The sequence below is a fragment of the Amphibalanus amphitrite genome, unplaced genomic scaffold, assembly GCF_019059575.1.
Source record: "Amphibalanus amphitrite isolate SeventyFive unplaced genomic scaffold, NRLGWU_Aamphi_draft 000020F_arrow, whole genome shotgun sequence".
Classification (NCBI taxonomy): Eukaryota; Metazoa; Arthropoda; class Thecostraca; order Balanomorpha; family Balanidae; genus Amphibalanus; species Amphibalanus amphitrite.
The window spans coordinates 1,266,873-1,288,575 of record NW_024881516.1 but is presented as its reverse complement, the minus strand read 5'-3'; the positions used below and the strand labels follow the sequence as shown (position 1 = coordinate 1,288,575).

Here is a 21,703-nt window from a genome sequence, read left to right as displayed (position 1 = left end):
AACTACGTTTTTGCAGATAACGCGACAGACAATGAAGCTAGAGCTTCAAAAATGGTGTCGTTGTGTTCTTCTTCATCAGCCGAGTCGAATGATATGCAATATGATGCATTAAGGTAAAAAGAAAAATAAATTTTAAGGAATTTTGAAATACACATTTTTTGTGAATTTTGCATCACGATTTTCATCGACCTGTACTGTGTATGTGGTAGACGTTAGCTAAAATACCAGTAGTGACATAAACTCTAAGATGTCCAGAGCTAATCAGTACCTTAATATTTCACTTTCCGTTAACCCGCGCCCGGCTGGGGGTCATGGATTTCCACGCCCTGCTGGGGGGGGGGGTGTTTGAACACCCCCCCTTCTAACTCGGCTCCTGGGCCACGTAGCGATACGCGGAAGGCGGCGTTCGAAAGAGCGTCAAAAATAATGACGAAATCACTTCGGTCAATTTTTTGGTCAGGTCAAAGGTCAGGTCACCAGAGGTCATTGAAGGCAAAATTTCGCCGATTTCCAGGTCGAATGTCGACAATTTCCAAGAAGCCAACGCATAACTCGGGAACCAATAGAGCTACAGCGCCGCGGAAAAGCGCATTCGATAGCCCTATTAACGCCCTTTCTGAGTAATTCTCTCAGATTTGACCTAAAGTCAACGGTTTTGCCTGCAGGGGGCAAAAACTGCAAAAATAGCCGATTTTTTCGGAAACAGTTTTTCTGCAATAACTTTTGACCCAAGCCTTGTACGAGCTTACTTTTACCGGCATCGTGTTCCTCTCGTCAAGACGCATCGAATGAACTATAACTTGACCTTGAAAGGTCAACTTGAAAATTTGACCTCAGGTCAAGGTCATAACCTGACCGGAAAGGGTCATGTTGCATATCAGTCGATCCGTATCGTCGAGCTGAACACATCTAAGGCGTTTTCATCGCTCTAGCATGCCTCTATCAAAAGTTATTTGCGAAAAACTGTTAGATACCATTCGTGACCTTAGATGACCTCAGGGCATAAACAGGGGTCACGGACACTATTTTCATGTTCAGTGTGTCTAAACCACTTGTAATTCAGTGTTTGGGAGTGTTTATAATGTCTTTCGTCCAAAGGAGGCGCATTGCAATTTTCTCCCATTGACTTATAATGGGGAGGTCGCAAAATTGACCTGACCTTAGGTCATCGATATCAAAATTCTGAGATATACATTTTGTACATGCTATTGCTCTTAGCAATCGCTGAAAGTTTCAAAGCGATCGGTCACTCGGTGTAGCTATGACAGACATTAAAACTTTTTATGAGGTGAGGTCACTTCAAGTGACCTGGTGACCTGACCTTGAATGACCTTGGTCTGAAATTTTCACAACATGTGTAGAATTGGTGTATGATAAGGTGTACCAAAAACGGCGGCGCTCCGCGCCGCCGTTTTTGAGATATTCGCGAAAAACCACAAGGGGGGGTGTTCAAACACCCCCCCCCCCCAGCAGGGCGCGGGTTAACCCGCGCGGGGCTGGGGGGGGTAAATTTTACCCCCCCTCGCGAATTTTTGCAATATCTCAAAAACGGCGGCGCGCAGCGCCGCCAAACTTTCAGTACCTTCTCTTACATCAATTTGACACGTTCCCTGAAAATTTGAGCGAAATCCGTCGGAAAATTTTTGAGAAATTGACGTTTTAGTGACGTCATGTTCGCCATTTTCGCCTCAAAAATGGCAAAAGTTCAAACGCCGCTAACATCTTCATTTTTAAAGGAATCAAGACGTAACAAAAAAGGATATACGTAATTCTACTTTGTCTATCAAATGGCTATCTCGGTTTTTTGAAAATTTTGGATTTTGGCCCAAATTTTTCCAAAAAACTGACTTTTTTGGGAAAATAGCTATAAAATCCAAAATTTTGAGTGTATCGAAAAAACCGGAATATATGTCAGAGAAGTGGTCTATGTGTACCTACATACCAAGTTTTAGAAGAATCGGTTCAAAAATGTGGGAGTTATTCAAAATTGTATGACGTCACGACACACAAAAATTTTGAAAAATGACTTTTTTGGAAGTTCTAGACCTCGTACGGAAACAAAAATAGCACCATTCGACTCGCCGTGAAAAACTGCATCAGATAGACACCTTTTTAGGTCTTAGCAACCAACTTCAAAATTTGACCTCACTTGACCTGACCTTGACCTGACCTCGACCTGAAATTCATCCAGAGGTGGTCCATATCACTTATTGAGTGTGCCTATTGAATTCTATGAGTAAAATGACCCATAAAACATGTGTCGCACATGCCCTTTTCTATATTTTGTTTTTGGTGACCTGACCTGACCTGACCTGACCTTGACCTTGACCTCTGAATGATATTGTATGCAACGAATATTGTCTTGGTAGCCTAAGAACACGTTTTGGGCGATCAGTCTCAGTCCATGACTCCATTCTTCGGCAACTACGGTGCAAGGCCGATACTGTAGGAACTTGCAATTTGTACCCTTGACCTGACCTTGACCTTGACCTCAAACTTAAAATTAAGTACATGTTTTTAGTTGTTCGTGATGAGATCTTTCGATTGGCGTTTGAATTTTCCAAATCGGACCATTAGTTCGGGAGATAACAGGGGGGGTAAAATTTACCCCCCCCCCCCCAGCCCCGCGCGTTCGGCTGGAGACCCCAGCCCCGCGCGGGTTAATATTTGGAAGACACATAATGGTTTCATCAACTCGTTGTAAAGCGCTGGGGAGGTGGCCGGCGTTACCCCTATGCCGGGCTTACCCCAGAAAAATCAACACTTTTTTTAAAACTCGATTTTCTCAACCTTATACTTATTCCACGAAACCGAATTTTTGGGAAAACACGGCCAATGAAGTTAGCTAGCTAACAGGATATCAACATTTTATACAGCACGTATGGTATGTAATAAAAATGAAAAAGACCTTACTATGCCGGGCTTCCCCCGGCTTCCCCTACTTTTGATACATCTCAGTGACCGCCGTGGCACGTGCCACGTGAAAAGTCAAGGGTGTTCAAGCAGTTTTGCAAAAGTAATGATTTTGAGAGGCCCATATCTCAGCAGCGGCTTGAGCGATTGTCTTGCGGTCATTTTTATAGGGTAGCTGCATCCCTTCTACCAAAAGTCGGATACTCTTCATCTATGTGAGTGACCCCCACTGCACGTGCAAAATACAACAATAAGAGGTGCCAAATTTGTTCCCATTTCAGTAACTCGGTAATTACTGGGGCGATTTCGCTGAAACTTGGCATACAGGTAGGCACCCACCAGGCAATGCATTCCCATGTGTTGCGGTTAGGGTGCTACTGCACGTGCGCACGTGCAGGGGGCGTTTCCAGATCTCGAGAACGGCTGGGCCGATTGCGCTCAAATTTGGTACATGGTTGGGGACCGGTTAGTAGGGTGCCGTGCAAAAGTCATTTTGGACACCGTTTGCACGTGCGCACGTGCAGAATGCCGCTTCCAGATCTCAGGAACGGCCGGGCCGATTGCGTTCAAATTTGGTACACCGGTAGCGACCGGTTAGAAGGGTGCTTTGCACAAGCCCGTTGGAAGTACCCTCTCGCCCTTCTGCACGTGCAGGGCTCACTATCTCGCTCGCTCGTTCTTCGCCCAAAAGGCGTTTTACTGGTATTGAAAAGACTCGCTTCGCTCGCTGCGCTCGCTCGCTCGTAATAATTACGAGCGAGCGAGCGCAGCGAGCGAAGCGAAGTCTTTTCAATATAAAGGAAAAATCTCAGTATGAGCGGCCCGGCCCGGCCCGGCCCGGCCGGGCCTGTAACGCTTTTGAGAGGCTTATATCTCAGCAACCGCTGGACCGATTGTCCTGCGGTCTTTTTTGCTGGGTAGCCCCATCCCTTCTACCCCGTAATTGACTAATTTTGATACATCTCAGTGACCGTCGTGGCACGTGCCACGTGAAAAGTCATGGGTGTTCAAGCAGTTTTGTAAAAGTAGTGATTTTGAAAGGCCCGTATCTCAGCAGCGGCTTGAGCGATTGTCTTGCGGTAATTTTTATAGGGTAGCTGCATCCCTTCTACCAAAGGTCGGATACTCTTGATCTATGTGAGTGACCCCCAGTGCACGTGCAAAATACAACAATAAGAGGTGTCAAATTTGTTCCAATTTCAATAACTCGGTAATTACTGGGGCGATTTCGCTGAAACTTGGCATACAGGTAGGCACCCACCAGGCAATGCATTCCCATGTGCTGCGGTTAGGGTGCTACTGCTCGTGCGCACGTGCAGGGGGCGCTTCCAGATCTCGAGAACGGCTGGGCCGATTGCGCTCAAATTTGGTACACGGTTGGGGACCGGTTAGGAGGGTGCCGTGCAAAAGTCAGTTTGGACCCCGTTTGCACGTGCGCACGTGCAGAATGCCGCTTCCAGATCTCAGGAACGGCTGGGCTGATTGCGTTCAAATTTGGCACACCGCTAGCGACCGGTTAGAAGGGTGCTTTGCACAAGTCCGTTGGAAGTACCCTCTCGCCCTTCCGCACGTGCAGGGCTCACTATCTCGCTCGCTCGTCCTTCGCCCAAAAGGGGTAGTAGGTATGGGCCTTGCGTTTACTGATAAAAGACGACAAACAAAGTAATAATTTCGCAGGTAACTTTTCCACAAATAGGCTATTTCGAAGTCGTATCATAGCGAAGTACGGATATAGGTACCCAAATTTCCACGAAGTTACGCATAACTTTGCGAATATAAGAACTGTGAGCTTCACCGATATCCAGGTTATCACTATGAAGTCTAAAAGATAATTATTGTATCCATATACCGCTCCATTACATATGATAGTCAGCCTGTAATTTGGACACGTATATTTCCACTCATTTGAAACGGCACGTTTCATTTTATGACATCCCTACCTAGAGACTACAGAATCTCACGTGATATAGCAGCAATACCGTCTAGGAAGACTGCCGATCAAGCACCATGTTTTCAACGTCACGAGCGCTCACTCGTGTACAATGTATATTGTACACTCATACATTTACATTCGTATAGGGAACTAGATACTTGCGCTGATAATTTTTTCACCACGATTATGGGTAGATACGTCGCATGTGACCTCGCATTTCTACGGGGTTATGTTTACTCAATTCCTTTCATCGGGGATATAACGCGATTTAATTCATAGATGATGATATTAAAACAAGCACAAAAATGATAAAAAACATCCACATGCATGAAGCATTCTGTAAAGTGTAAAAGCTAATGAATACCTATCAAATAGAGAAAAGATGGCAGTTGTTTTTAACTGTCTCTAAGAGTGTCGGTATCGGAGTACGTGTTTGGCACGTGAACAAACGACCACGTCCATGACCTGACTGTTGCATTGCACACTAAGGATATACAATAAGCTCACATTACCAGTAATAAGGAATGACAGTAAGAAAACCACCTGTAATCATCACACCATGCATACACGACACATGTGCCGCCGCATATCATACAACATCCAGAGCACAGCACATCGCAGAAGGCGCATCACATCTGATCACTGATCCTCGCGGGAGCTGTCACAGCGCGGCGCCCCGGTATTGCTTCGGCCCACTTCCGGCGGGCGCCGGTTCGCCCCCGGCCTGAGCAGCTCCCGGTCGTGTTCCCGACTGGGCCAGGCCGAGCCTCCGACATCGCTCCCCACAGCAGCTGAACACCACCATCACGAGCGAAACTTCTGTCCGTCCATGGGAGAGGGCACCGTGTCTTGGCCACGCCCGGCAAGCGTCCGGCCTCGCGTCACGGGCATCCCGCCACTCCCCCGAGGTGTCCGCTGCCACTCGCTCCCTAGGGAACACTCGGCGTGTCCACCCGGTCGGCGCCGGAGTGAGCTCAGTGCTCGAAGGCGACTGTGACTGTGAGCATGACCAGCACGCCGGCGGCCATGCAGAGGGCCTGCTTCAGGCACTGGCGCGGCTCGCGCTCCCTGCACACCTCGGGCAGCACGCCGACCAGCGCGATGTGGATGAACCCGCCGGCGGTGAACGGCAGGATCCAGGCGGTGCGGTCCCCTGTCGGACGGGGCAGCAGAGGTCACACGCACGTCGACCCGGAGACGGCTGATCACACTGAGGTGGTCTCGCATGGGGAACTGACACAGCACAGTACACAGTGAACATATCTCCAGCAGAGGGAACGGATACAGTACTGGGGAACAGACACAATACACCGTAAACGTATCTCCGGCTGCAGGTGAGGGACTGCAGGTGTTCAGATAATGACCCATATCTGCGCGGCTGGGAATAAAAAAAAACTCACGCCAGTCGCGTGATAGAAAAGAAACGTATAAAGAAAAAGATAGGTAAGTTTTTTTTTGTTACAACCGAAACGCATGTTGTGAGGATTCATAAAACCACAGCCATATTTAACGTGCATGAATGTATCGTGGATGTCTCGACTGCCTAAGCACAAATAACTTTAAACGTTGCATCGAGTTAAACGACGTGACGTTTAACGTTGCGACGCCGCTAAACTGGCGGGTAATGAAGCGGTCGGTCACCGTTCGCTGTCGGAGGACAGGTATGGCCCACAGTGTATAGTGTGGCCAGAGCGGCGGCTGGTGGACGGTTAGTGCTATCGGCAGGTGTCGGCCTATAGTGCGTGAGGCAGTGTCGGCCCGCCCGAGTGCCACTTAAGTGGCAATTGCTCGCTGTCCAATTGGACAGCGAGCGGTCAACTCGTTGCAGAGCCACTTGTCGGTCAGACAGCCGCACCCGCCGACCTCAGCTATCATAAATCGCATAGAGACAGCTGGTAAGCGACAGGCTGTTTGCTTTATGAGTTGACCCGGGCTTGTCAATGGCAACACTCGAGCAATTCACAGCTAATTAATGTGGTGGTGAACTGCTAGTTGCTACCACACGAAATAAATACATTCATTTATCAAATGCTGTAAAATGGTTTATGAATAGAGTGCGGTATTGCCCATAAAGTTTTTTATTTTTTGTTTTTTTGTTTATATAGTGACACCTGACACGGCACATTAATACTAATGGCTCATCATTAGAAGCATTGGAATATTCCCTCTCCGGTCCAGAAGGGTTGGTGACCGTCTCACTCTCGTCAAACGTCTTTTTTCGCGATCGCTAAAAACGCGTCAGCGATTAGAGAAGTGATATTTGGCATAGTTGACCGTGATTTAAGGAAGATATTTTGACACCAACCGCATTTACAGGTCAGGTCAGGTCAGGTCAGGTCAGGTCACCGAGCCTGACAATTATTTCCCGGCTCATCTTTACCCAGTGTCTAGTACCTGCCGTACACCCTGTTTCATCGTGACACACTACTTCACGTTGACGTCGACAAAAACGAACGTTGTGAGAATGCCGCCTCTTGGCCGCCTCAACCGGTATCCAAATTTAGTGACGCTTGCTCGTGAAACAAAGAATTGGTTCGTTTCACCTCCTGCTTCTGGTCGGGGGATTTTCATTAAAGGGACACTCCCACCTTAACATTAGTTTTGAGTTGAGATAGCCAAATTGATGGCCATGGCCTGCAAATACCGGTTTGGGCACTCACAACATCGACAAATGCTTTAATTCGGAGATATGGAATTTCAAACTTGCAGTTTTCGGATTCTAAGGGGCTAGTGCATTGGTATGCCCCCTTAGAATTTGTGACGTCAGCGGAGATCTAACGATTTTTAAATCTTTTACTAAAACGTTTGGTAGCACGCGGTGGTATATGCTGCTTTGCGCGCAACAAATGCCGCACTTTCAAATAAAGTCGCTAGGAACAGCGGAGATCCCAAAAAGTAAACAAAAGTAAAAGTCTAATATCTTGAAAACCGGTGAATATTTTTCGATGAAATTTGGTAGATATTCGTTTTCGCTCTTTCTGAACCGAGCGACATCACTTTCGTGCCAATTCATTAACTTTTTTGAAGGTGGGAGGGTCCCTTTAACAATAAAAATATAAGAATAGGAGCGAAATATTCGATAATTTTAAATATAACTTTTTGGCTCCTATTTCTGATTTATATTATGAGGTTACTGGTTATTCTTATATTCTTATTATTCATCATGAGCCTCGAGCAGAGTTTCAGCCTTTTAAGATTTTCATTAACGACACAGATACACGGTGCAGGCCTCCGCTATTTGGACAATGGATACGCCATAGGTTCGAGAGCGAAGTGCTCCTTGCAACAGCAGAGTGCGGTCAGTTCGGCGCGCCCCGTGACCCATCTGACCCGGAGAGCGCACACAGATACAGTGGGTTATATAACAGACAGAAACCAAACAGTGGGCCCGCTACTCGAGGCGCCGATACCAGGAGCGCGCCGACAGATGGATGGAGCGCTCTTCGGCGATACGTCAGGTGACCTTGTTGCAGCCATCCCGCTGCACTACCGTTGGAACGGGGAGCCGCCCTGTGCACTTTCCGCCGCGGCGCTGTGGGGAGCGTGCATGCATGACCTAATGCTGGTCTCATTGTGCTGGGACCTGCTGAGTGGCAACTGGCAACTCATGCGGCGGAGTTTCATCATGGGGGAGAGTTTCGTAGGTGTTTTCAACGGGGAATCCAACGAATGTCTTATGGTCAGCTTGCTGTATTATGCTTCACTGTTTACATGTTGAGGCCACTGTGAACTGGACGCTGAGCTGCTGTTTAGCCGGTGTATGTAGAGGAGTGCCTGCAGGATACGCACCGAGCGCGCGCGGGTCGTCGGCCAGCAGGGCGCTGATGGCTCCAGTGATCCCCAGTGTGGCGGTGGCCAGCTGCGCCTTGGCCGCCTCCCACCGACTGAATCCTGCTCGCAGACAGACACACGGGTTACCACGTCAGAACGGTGGCACACTGAGAAAGGACGAGTACGGTTACTAGCTACTCGCATGTCATTGTTTAATTTAAACTTACATGCACCCGAATTCAAGTTTAAAATTTATGCCAATGTCAACATGACAATAACACAATGCCCACATGAATAAAAGAACTAAGAAGCACCGTTTCCACATTTCCTGGCCTCATTAGTGCAAAAAGTTCACTTGAAACTTAAATCGAGAAAAATTAACTGAGTTTATTGCGCTCAGTTATGGGAGCTTTTATACCTATAATTAAGTGAGATGATAAATATAAGTGTTTCCACTGTTCGCTTTGGCTGCTGGGGGGCGGGTCGGCACCCACCTGATTTGAGTAGGATGGCGAAGTCGCCGACCTCGTGCGGGATCTCGTGAATGAGGATGGCGAAGGTGGTCAGCAGGCCGATGCGCGTGCTGGCCAGGAAGCTGCCGCCGATGGCCAGGCCGTGGGTGAAGTTGTCCACGCTGTTGGCCAGCAGGTTCAGGTAGCCGGCAGCCTGCAGCGACCGGGGGCGTCAGCGCTCAGCTCAGCGAAAAATGCACGGGGTGGACACGGCAGGGCTGGTTCACATAACAGAACACGACCGCACGATTTGATGCACGGAGAAAAGATAACCAGTAAACCGCAATCGAAATGGCTGGACTGAGCCCACATTTTCAAGATTCTGTGCCGCCCCGCCTAAGACACCGCGTTGCCCCGCCGTGACGGTCCGACTCGCCTGTTTGGGTGGCGGCCTGGGCGGCGCCGGCGGCGGTTCGGCCGCCCCCTTCACGCTGCCGTTCAGCACCGTGTGCCCGGCCGGCCGGCGCCTCAGCTCGCTGGCACCGTTCGGCGCCCGCTCCGGCTCCGGCTCCGGGCGCGGCTCCGGCTCCGGCTCCGGGCGCGGCTCCGGCTCCGGCTCCGGCTCCTCCTGGGACAGGCTCTGGCTGAACAGCATCTCCAGCAGCACGAAGAAGAAGACGCCGCCGATCACCCACATGCCCACGTGGATCTGCTCCGAGGGGTCTGCCGGGAGGGAGGGGAGGGGCGGTCAGAGGAGCGATCATCGGCCGGGCCCACTCAGGACTCCCGTGAGGTGGTCCGCGGCGCCCGGGGTCAGGGGGTCCGCCGCCAGCCGGTATCTGTGTCAATCAAATCTGGTGGTAGCAGGTTGGTATCCACTCAAGGTATAATAGTGTGTAGCAACTAGCAGTGAGTCAATGTGGAGAGACGGGTCTCGTCAGACTGAGTAAATAGGACAAACAGCCGAGTACAGGCACAGGGGCTGATCGGAACATATAGCTGAGGGGCGATGAGATAGGGGACATCACAGCGTCACCCACTGCGCGCCAACATTCACCGAGGCCGACCCAGGGCATACCCGGGACAGCAAGCACCCCGGCCTGTATAACGCCAGATAACGGCAGAACGTGACACAAACACGGTGATTCACTTCCAGCCAGCGCCGGGTGCACTGCGCACTGTGGACGGAAAACAACTGGCCGGCAGCCAAAACACAGCGCAGCGGAAATTCATGAGTGGATTCTCCAGGAACGTCCCTGGCTTCCTGGAGTCTGTTTTGCGATGTCAACATATAACATTACTCATTTGACATGGTGTTAAGTAATCATGTCGTAAATGTATTAACAAATGAATTGTTTATCATACATATCATGCACAAACCACAGTCGAAATGACATATCATAAATAGCACGTTTATGAGAGAAAAAAAATGAATCGTTTACAGGCTGAGATAACGAGTTCCCGACTGATTAAATTAATCCCATTTTGATCGGCGGGATACCCTATAACGCTCGATTCTTTGATCTTGACACACTAATTCAGACCAATCGACTCTCTGAACTCCGAACTAACTGAAATTTCCCCAATGCCGCCCCGTTAAAGGAAATAGTTCACTTTTAACATGGGGTTTTGAGCTGGAATAGCAGTTTCGTAGCTTGAGCTGAGACTAGCACAAATCAGGAGCTTTTACGGCTCAACGATCACCCTAGACGAAGAAATTCCATTTCTCGTTCCGAAAAGAGTGCCTTGTAGAGGAATACGTGCCTTGCACAGGAATGCAGCCACGTCATCGTCAGCCAATCAGCGTGCTGCTTACAGCCAATGCAGTATTCGTAGGTTTGAGCTACGCAATATGATTGGTCAATGCGTAATAAGCTTCCGCGTGATACATTATTTTACATAGAATATAGTTCGCCCTATATTAAAATAAAGAAAATAATTGTTTTTCCAAAAGGTTTTATTTTATTTCATGATTATTTTGAGCATAAAAAATCATAAATCAATAGCAAAATACCGATTTCAGGAAAGTGGACTGTTTCCTTTAACTCCCTGAAGTCTGCTCTCTGCGCTGCCGGCCCCAGCCTGACACGCCGCTGAGGGGCTCACTGTGACACTCGTTCAGCACCAGCCCTCGCCCGCCAGTGCACAACTGCTCACAATAGGCAGGATATCCTGCCACTGCAGCTGTCGGTGCCGCAACACATCGCCCGTCAGCGCAGCTACAAATGTCTGTCACAGAGTCCAAATGTCTCATTAACGCGAACATCACGGACACCCGTCACCATGTCACATGACCCGTCATCACATCACCTGCCACCACTTCCCATCACCTTTCACCGCGTCACATCACCCGTCAACCTTTCACATCACCCGTCACCGCGCCATACCATCCATCACATCATACATCAACTCGTCACATCAGAATTCTGTGTTATCTAGCAATGTCACCCACATCATAACGTCACCGCATAACGTCATATGCAGGTTCTGTCTAAAGATCTGGTCTGTACTTACTTTAAAATCACGTTCTTATTGAATGACCCATTTTTATATAACCAACCGTTTTAACGGAGTTAATGTTAAGCTTTTTTATTGATGGCCATGAGTAATGACGCGGGGAAACTATAAGAAAACATCGTCGATAATAAACACATTTATATCCAGTTGGGTATATATGTAGACATGGCCGAATTAACTAATCGATAAAGCAGATCTGACAAATTAAAATATATTATAAACCGTCGAAATAGAATTAAGACAAAACAAAATGATCTTCGCTGCGCAGCTGTTCGTTCGAGCTTCCCGTTCATGACCTAATTTTACTTTTCTAAGCCTCGTGACATGGCATAAGCAAATACAAACATAAAGTACTTCTCATATCGTGAAATATCAAATGCGAGTCCGTGCACCTCCTACACCACACCCCCTTCCAAACAATTTCTCCCCAGGCGAAGAAGATAGGCTAACCAACCGTAAGGCAGATGCTCAATGCTTGACATCAGTCACCTATGTAGGTATGTAAAAGGACGAGAGGCAGTAGCTGCAAGTCCAAGCAAAATTGCTGCTGAAGGCAATACGAGACACATACAAACATAATATGCTGGCGATAAACACCGTTTGCAAACTGCGTTGGCAAGTAGTGGTAAAGCGAGTATTGCAGCGCGTAACGCACTGACAGTCGGGTTGGCCATCCCCGACACAAGCCTTTCAGACCGACAACGAGTCAGCGCAAAATAACAAACGAAGAAAGCTGCCAGCAAATATGCAGTCAGCGTCAAAGAAGCACAGTTCAAGAAACATGAGCTATTTCTACGCGACACCAGCGCCGCCACGCGTCATACGGCTCACTATGTATAGTTGCGTCGCCACTGCTCCGTCATATCTTGCAGGCCGTCCAGTAGACAGACCCGAAATGCTGCTTTAGCTGCGGCACGACCCCGTATCAGCCGGGGAGGCGCAGGCCGCTCCGTCCCGGTCCCGGAGCGCCTCCCATTAGTCCCGTTGCCGCAGATGAGCACTGTATCACGTCACCAGTGTTCGCAGCCACCAACCGCAGGGAGGAGGCGAGGAAGGCGGGTCACAGTGGTCCACTGAGTCGGGCCGTGGATCGTCCGTGGAAACACTGGCCATACCCAGCCGGATCACGCAGAACAGCTCCGCGTGCCGGCAGTGTAATGTTCGCCGGCGGTCTCCGACAGCGGCCTCGGGTGTGTCATCACGAGAGTGAGCTGACTGTTCATATGTCAAAGCGCCAAAGCTTCTTCACTGCAGTCGAAGATACGCATCCAAAACGACCGACAGCAGGAGTACTCTTCTAATCGTTTCTTTTAGTTGTCTTCAAATTGTTTCATGTTATTCCAGACGTCAGATACATTCATGTTTATGGTATTTTACATCAGATGTTTAAAATTTAAGGGATCCTTAACCGCTGCCACCAAATGTAGACATGGCCGAATTAACTAATCGATAAAGCAGATCTGACAAATTAAAATATATTATGAACCGTCGAAAAAGAATTAAGACAAAACAAAATGATATTCGCTGCGCAGCTGTTCGTTCGAGCTTCCCGTTCATGACCTAATTTTACTTTTCTAAGCCTCGTGACATGGCATAAGCAAATACAAACATAAAGTACTTCTCATATCGTGAAATATCAAATGCGAGTCCGTGCACCTCCTACATAGGTATATACCCTTTGACATTTAGGTCGTGAAGTCGGAGATAGACGACTCGACTGGCAACAGGCAGGCAGTTCACATGCCTTCAGCTTTGAGTGGGTAGGTAGGTACTTACGTTCGTTAGTCGATTCAAAGGCCAGGGGTCGTAACAGCGCGATTTATACAAGATAACACTAAAAAGGGACGTGAACTGTCCGGACGAGAGTCGAAGGCCATCCTAGAGCAATACCGGTCCCGCTTGCATGCTGGAGCTTACTGACAAAAATCGAGACAAAAATCGTTATCGTTATGTCCACTGGCCAATGGCCGTTAATCATAGGCGCAGTTACCCGAACCGTTATAACTAACTACATACCTACATAGATCGATGAAGTTCGTACATAGATGAAGAAGTCACCATAAGAACAAATATTTTCGAAGATGAAAGCACTTATATGTACATAATGGCATATAACGATCGGCAGTAGTCACCATGTTGTCGGAATACAGAAAGCAGCCTGTGCATCCCAGAGGCTGACCCATGACGGTATACTTTCGGCGTGCTCCATGGCCTCCGGTAACGAGTGTACCTATCCCAGCGGCTGAGGCCTGAGCCATGACTTATTGAGCTACGACTTACTTTCGGCATGCTCCATGGCCTCCGGTAACAAGTGCAGGAACACATCGCCGAGCAGACCTCCGACGGCGAAACTGAGCAGCAGTCGCAGTCGCCGCTCACCGTCTGCGAAACAACAGTCGGGCGCCGGTCATACCGCGGCACAAGGTCAGGACGAGACATGATCGTAAAATTATATCTACATAAGATGCACAGAAATTAGCGACAGTCAGAATGAGATAAAAAAAGTCACAAGATGGCTGAGTCAGAGTCAGGCTTGAGGCAGTAGTAACATATGCATTGGTTCGGGATTCGACTGACTCAAAAAAACCAATTGTTTTTTTTCGGAGCATTGATGCTAAGCTAATTGTTTAGTGTTCGTTGGAATAATATGCCATAATAGGTATGCAGGATAATTTATATGTTCACTGTTCAGTGACATTTAAAAGCGATCCTTATTAACAAATCTTAGCTCAGTATCGTATTATTAATTCGTGAACACTAAAGCCTACTATTTCGTTTCAATATGATTTAGGAATAACTACAGGGAAAGGCAAGTTTGGGCGTAAAGCGGGCGTGCGATAGAAACATTTCCTTCAGAACATCCATCCTTATCGAATAAAAAAGGGAGCGTCTGCGTCTCTTCGAAAATATAATATGAACAAATAACAATAACGTCCAAAATGATCCCAATAGACGGTTTAGAGCCATGACACAGTCACAACTAATAACTCTGAGAGTTGCATTATGGCTGAGTTTATCGCCCGTTTATTGGTCAGTTACAGCCCCAGGTATCGACAGCGGTCAGCGGCCCACACCATTAGCCTGGGCGTGTCGAGCACCGCGCGAGAAATCACGGCCCAGGTCGGGACACGGTCACGAATAACCCGTGAGAGAGTGTCCCCACGCGCCTGCAGTCACGAAAGCTATGCACGCTTAGTCACACATGTAATACCTGTCGTAAGACTGCCGATAAGGTAATAATGCACTGCAGAACGCCCAAATGTCCACAGTCCAGGTATTTATATGACATGTCTCGCTCTGCTTTTGCAACACTGCATCAAGCGAGACTTGCTCAGTGGTCAGTGGACGCACTTCAAACTGCTTTTCATATGTTACATCACTAAAGTTTATATAATAGATAAATAACACAATCTTAGAATGTGCTCATTTAGATGTCTTCATCGGAAGACGTTAGGGAAGATTCGGGATGTTGTCACAACTCACAAAACCGGTTGCATGCAATGCAACAGAAACCCACCGATCCGGTACAGGCACCCTCGAGCTAATTGCGGCTTACGTGTGGCTACATCGTTCTGATTTCACATCCCGCAGAGCTGTCAGATCAATGCTAGATTGCAGGTTCTGTCCCAGATGTGTCACAGATTGTGTCCGTTGGGGGTGCATACCGCCGAAGAAAATCCCCTGGCTGGAAACGAAAATTTTCCCTCGGCGAAGCATAGCCACAAATAGTTTAGCAAACAGCGGCTCGGTGAGCTGAGGTCATCCACCGACTGCTGCGGACTGCCAGCAGCATCATCCTCCCCGCCTCCGCCCCTGCCACCCCGCCTCCTCCCCGCCTTCTCCACCTCCGCCCCGGGCCCTGCCGGCTCGACTGGTCTTCTAGGCGACCTGCCAGCGGGGAAGGGAGGACACGGCGCTATTGCTATCGCCTGCGGCAGGCGCCGGCCGCCCCCGCCCGTGGAGGGGGGGGGGGGGTAAGGGTAGGGGGGGGGACGATCGTAGCTCGCCGCGAGGGACAGCTGAACTCGGCCGACCGGCGCGGCGGCGGGTAACCCGCCGCGGGCCAATGGACCCTCCGACCTCGGGACCGTCCGAGAGGCACGAGGCACGAGCTGCAACACCGAGAGCAGGGGACGGAGGCCTGACGTGGGCCGGTAGCCTGGTAAGAATGTGTATTAGTACGTGTCAGGCTAAATGTGGCACCTACCGGTCCAACTCCGGGAAAATTGCCCGACCCTCATCACGTCAGTCTGACGAGTGTGCTCATTGATTGCAGAACGAAACTGGTTCGTCCCGTTCCACCTGATCAGGCTGGGGCCAGGCTGGGCTGACGGCCGGTAGCGGAGCTGTTGGGGTCTGGGAGGGAAGGGGAGGGGAGGGCAGTCGTGGCACGTGGGCGGAGGAGGGCACGTGACCGAGCTCACGCAGACCAATGAGGCGGGAGGGATCGGTGGTTAGACTCGGACGGCGCAGAATATTCAATTGACACCTACCTGGCTAAAGGGGGAATTTAACATCCCGCAGCCGCGCTTGTATACCTAGATCTATGTTGTATTGTTCACTCGCCCCCAATATCTATATTGGTGGCGAGTGAACAATACAGAGCGTCGATTTGTTTTAAATCCAGGTAACTAGGTTATAGGTATCAAATTTGAAATTAGGTAGATAGGTACGTAAAATTGCATAGCTTCGTAATTATTGGTGATCCGTGAGGTGAATAATTGCATCATTGGCAATGTTAAGCTATGAACTAGTAACACCACTTTTGAAGAAAAAAAGAAATAACAAATTTTAGCTATCAAAGGACCGTCGATGATCGTAACCCCATCTGTTTTCAAGTACGGAAACGCTCCGGCACACATTGATCAGCGGCGCGCAGGGCATTGAGGCTCACACGCTGCAACTATTTCTGTCCGTATCAGGCCGCTGCAGCCGCAGGAGGAGCGTCCCTCGGTATAAAATGATCAGCTGACGTCAGCTCACCGAGGAAGTGACGTCATAAAGTTCTCACCATTCCGCGCGTTCTTACCTATATGCAAAAAAATGGATCTCCCAAAAATTGGAGTATGCTTTTAACCATGCTAGGATGTAAAAAATGTCAGTCGAAGATTTTACTGGTTTTGGCAATGAATAAATATAAAGGCTTCCTTTTTCCCCGGGTCATATGTCATGGGGCTGTTCGCGCCGTAAGACCACGGCGTCCCGCGTCTCAAGACCAATGTGAGACGCCGCCGGTCGTGTCCCGATCGGCAGTCGGCCCCGACCGGCCACCACCGCAGCCGCGGGTGGGACCGTTACTAATGAACAAAACCGAGACACCGCAACGGCAGGCCGTCGCCGGAGGTGAGACCGTTGCTGGGCTCGGTCGGCGCACTCTGCAGACAGTTGATTGGCTGCTGCCTGCTTCGGCCTGAGACGGAACGATCTGACAAGTAACAGGAGCACCACTGACGCGTTACCTCAGAGCCATCGACAAAATTACCAGCAATTAATTGTCGAGTTTACTCCATAAGCAGAAATGCTGAGCAATCTTCGCGACAACCCACACTTGAAATCTCAATCGCTTCAGAACGCCGAGTCAGCTGGCGATACGAGCGGATACCGTGAGTGCGCCGAGTGTGAAAGAAACGGCTATATGATGAACCTATCGGATAAGGTCGGAGATATTGGCGCTTGGATACAGAGTTTGACCGAGGTACGCCTGGCCTCTGTCACCGGGTTTACCAGGGTAAAATACCTAAAACCACTATAACCAGACTAACTTGACGACCGTCAAGTTAAAAAATACTTTATATTTCAATATTCCGGGAAACCTTAAAATTTGCATGACCCATATCTCATGACACCCCTGTGACCTAGAGACTAAAAATTAACTGGGACGTAGTAGTGCCCATAGGTCAACTTGTATGCCAAATTTGAGCAAAGTCGGAGAGGTCATGGTGAATTTGCCTAGGTGATCTGTCATGGAATTGCACCGGTGCAAGTTGAGCTTGATTATAGGTATTTTAGTCAGGTCAACATTGACACCAAAGAACATGATGAGAGATGAGGAACGCCCTCGGACCGTTGTCAACCTCTCGACTCGAGAGGGTCGAGAAGAAGCTCATGTTCAACAGATAAGGTTATTGCAACGGAGAAGCTTGGTTGGATAGGTAACGTTATTACATAACAAACTTCAACAACTTGAAAGCTGAATGATCGCATTATGTTGTTAAGCGTACCTATGCATGCACCTACTGGACGATGCGTTCAGCATTGTATTGTATTGTATTCAGTGTGTTGTAAACGTTCCTGAACGCATCCTAGGTATGCATCTTATGCAATTCGGTGCAGTGCCATATACGGCACTCGGTGATCATCATGGCATAAGCTGGCAATCATCTCGACGCAGACAAGTGGTTAACTTTCCCTTTCGCGGCTGTTATATCAGCATTCAGCAGCTCTCTCAGTCAAGAGTGTGCAACTTCGAACTCCACCTATAGTACCTACCTATGTGTTATGTAAGCGGTGATCCGGAAATTAAATCGGATACCTATTGCAAAACAATTTCCTCCGAGTTCTGTTCCGTTTGGTGAGAGTCTGGCTTACATTGTCCGATGCGGTTCGCCACATGTCATTTGCGATGCACTAAACAATTATTAAACAGGTGCTTTTTCGTTCGAAACAAAGTTTGCTGTGCCAAACACTTGGCGCCCGACCTCGTGCCTATCAGAGCATCCGCAAAGTTAATGCCCGTCTCAACAGGACCGGCTGAACCGGCTCATCCACGGGGAAACTTGCCGTCGCCATGGGATGCCCATGTTTATGCCATGCGACATCCTGCCGGTGGTCCATTATACGACGCAGTGGTGGTACATACCTGTTACGCGAGAAAACAATCCGCGCTCTAGCTGCTTTACAATAAGGGCATCCTGTGGATAGGCCTAGCTCACTGCGCAGGTGCTTAGTGAGTACTGAGTAGTCTCCATTGTGTCAAATGTATGGACCAGCGGCGATTCTGCAGTCCGTTGCGAGCCCGCGGCAGCAGCTGCAGCCGTACGTCGGCGATAACTGACGAGTGTCCGCCGACACCTCGCGGATCCGAACTGCCGGCGCCCGCTGCTGTTTGGAATGTCGATAAGGGCGACGTCATGCCGGCAGGCCAGCGGAGTTTGGACCGTATGTGTTTACGGGCGATTCAACCCGTCCGCTCTCCCGGTACATGTGACCGATAGCCCACTCACTACTCAGCTGATCCCAGCCGCTCAAATAACAGGCGCAGGACAAAGACTCACGCCACCGCCGTATCGTGCAGTCAACTTAGCAACGACGGTAGTCTAATTATGGAGCAGACACGAGATCTAATCTATAGGTACTGAGTCTGCTAACGAGCACCAAATCCATACCTACTCATCAATTCGCTTCACGCGATTGTTGATCGATGTGGGGACATCAAAGCAAAGTAGGTAAACGTCTTTTTGTTGGATGTATGCAAACGTCTTTTTACTGAATCAGGACGTTATATCCTAGGTACTTGGGCATTGACGATTAAAAGGCATGTGGGACAATCGAATTATAGCGTCTGGAATGAACGAAAGACAATGCCTCTTCAAGAACAAAACGAAACCGGGTCGTCGGTTCGCCCGACTTCCAGTTATTTGAAAAGGCGCTTTTAATTTGCAGCGTAATTATTCCTGACCGGTCTCGTACGACAGAGGTGTTATGCCGTATGTTGTGGCATCGCTCCGCATTTGCACAACACATTCTGTGTAATGTGTTCAGGTTTGCGGTGCAGCCGTCGGATTCAGTCCAGTCCGGAGGGAAGAGCTCACACGTGGGATCACTGACCCACAAATCAAAGCTCATTATTTGCATCTGCAGTAAGTAGTAACGTCCGCTTTCTCTCACAATACAGGTTTCTATACAACTGAGGTCATAACGGGACCGTATATGCCGGCAGAGCTGGTTGGAGTCCGGAGACGAGATGACATATTCAAGGTTGTGGGATCTACGTGCATTCAGAAAGAAATTTCGTTTTTGCCGTATAAACGCCAAAGGTCTGTCAGGGATGCGTAATCACAGTATTTTTTTTTTTTTTTAGAATGTTTGGAACCTCACCGCAGAATTCAGGCACCCAGGCGTTCCGCCCCGCTGTTGTTTACAAACACGAGGACCCCGGCCGCCCCTGCCGCGGGGCCGGCCCCGGTACTCACCCCTCTCCTTGAGGCGCGCGCCCGTCTCCAGCGGGATGACCAGCAGGGGCAGGATGCCGCTGAAGCCAACCAGCGCGGCGCCCACCACGGACAGCACCACCGGCTCGTGGCGCGTGTAGAGCTGCTGCAGCGCCGCCAGCGGGCCGGCCGCCGCCGCCGGCGCCGACGGCTCGCCGCTGCGCGGGAACGCCCGCTGGTGTTTGGCCCGGTGCAGCTCGCCGGCGGCCGCGGTCAGCAGCAGCAGCGGCAGCAGCGCCGACAGCACGTGGCGCCGGGACGGGACAGCCATGGCGGCGCAGTGCACAGTGTTCGGCCGCCGGCCGCCGACTGCCGCCCGCCGCCGTCACACGGTCGCTGATCGGTCCCAGATAGCGGCGGCCGTATCACGGCTCGTCACACGGTGACCGGCAGCCGCGCGCGCCGCGCCGTGCCCCTCCGCGAGCGGTCGGGCGATGTGCCCCCACTCCGCAGCCGCCGCCGCCACTGTCCGACGGAGCCGGCAGCAGCGGCGCACAACCAGGCCACGGGGCCGGCCCGCGCCGCCGCGCCGCCCCACTCTCTCCGGACGCGGCCGTCCAGGCGAGAGAGCGGAGTCGCCACCACCGGCGCCCTCCAGGATGGAGCAGCCAGATTTCGTAGTAGACGAAACCGGTCGCCTCCGTCACCCTTTAGACTGGAGCGGCCAGATTCAATAGCAGACGAAATCGGTTACCTCCGACGCGTTCCAGCGTGAAGCTGTGATTCGAGGGCAGTCGATGGATTTTTGGCGACTCCGACACCGACTCCGACTCCGGTCAGAGCTATCGACTCCGACCGACACCGACTCCGATTCTGATTCCGACTCCGCAACCCTGGAAGGCACAGTCGAATCGTTGCAGGTGCAGGGCTGAATAATGTCGATATAGAATCGCAACGACAATAATAATGTCAGTATAACCCCGCGTTCGATGTCTCTCGGACGACGAAGATTCTACGCCGTCCGATCAATAACGTTCCATAACCACAGCCGAGCCCCCGCTGACTTTGAACGTGATTGGCCGGACGACGTAGAATCTTAGTTGTCCGAGAGACATCGAACGCGGGGTAAGTCAGCCCTTACCGAACCTACCGGATTTCTAAGAACCGACAGTCGACACTATCAGGGCAATCAAGGGAAGGAGTACGACACGACCCCTTTACTAAGCCAGAGCTTTTCGGAAAAAATAAGAATCGTGGGCCTCGGCCGTCCCAACGAGATGCAATGCAGCTAATGAAAGGCATCCAGTTTTTAAAGTTGCAGTTAAAGAGGTGACCTCTAAGGTCAGGTCGACGACCAACACGTTGGGATTCTTTTTTGGGAGCATAAAGCTTAGTCAATTCCAAAATGATTTGGCGGCAACGACATCCAATACCTAACCATCTTACTTCCAAACAATTTGTCGCCGATGGCGAAAACGTATGTTTTAAAGGGACCCTCCCGGCTCCCACCTTCAAAAAAGTTAATGGATTGGCATGAAAGTGATGTCGCTCAATTCAGAAAGAGCAAAAACGAATATTTACAAAATTTCACCAAAAAATATTCACCGATTTTCAAGATCTTTTGTTTACTTTTTTGGGATCTCCGCTGTTCCTAGCGACTTCATTTTGGAAGTGCGGCGTTCGCGGCAGATGTTGCGCGCAAATAGCATATACCACCACTGCTTTACAAAGATGTTAGTATAAGGTTTTAAAATCGTTAGATCACCGCTGACGTCACAAATTCTAAGGGGGCATCTCAATGCATTAGCCCCTTAGAATCCGAAAACTGCAAGTTTGAAATTCCATATCTCCGAATAAAGCATTTTTCGATGTTGTGAGTGCCCAAACCGGTATTTGCAGGCCATGGCCACCAATTTGGCTATCTCAACTCAAAACTAATGTTAAGGTGGAATGGTCACTTTAACTTA

The 21,703-nt window shown here is 49.7% G+C and overlaps 1 protein-coding gene across 1 annotated transcript; it reads right to left on the bottom strand.

Moving 5' to 3' along the window:
• Positions 1–4,788: 4,788 nt before the first annotated feature.
• LOC122390327 (zinc transporter ZIP13-like) lies at positions 4,789–20,336 on the bottom strand. The gene is made up of 6 exons (XM_043383142.1): positions 19,779–20,336; positions 13,867–13,968; positions 9,506–9,792; positions 9,112–9,283; positions 8,636–8,737; positions 4,789–5,999 (listed from the first exon to the last, which is right to left on the bottom strand). The coding sequence occupies exons 1-6, from the start codon at positions 20,065–20,067 to the stop codon at positions 5,821–5,823; spliced, it is 1,131 nt and encodes a 376-aa protein (XP_043239077.1). The 5' UTR covers positions 20,068–20,336; the 3' UTR covers positions 4,789–5,820.
• Between the last annotated feature and the right edge of the window lie 1,367 nt (positions 20,337–21,703).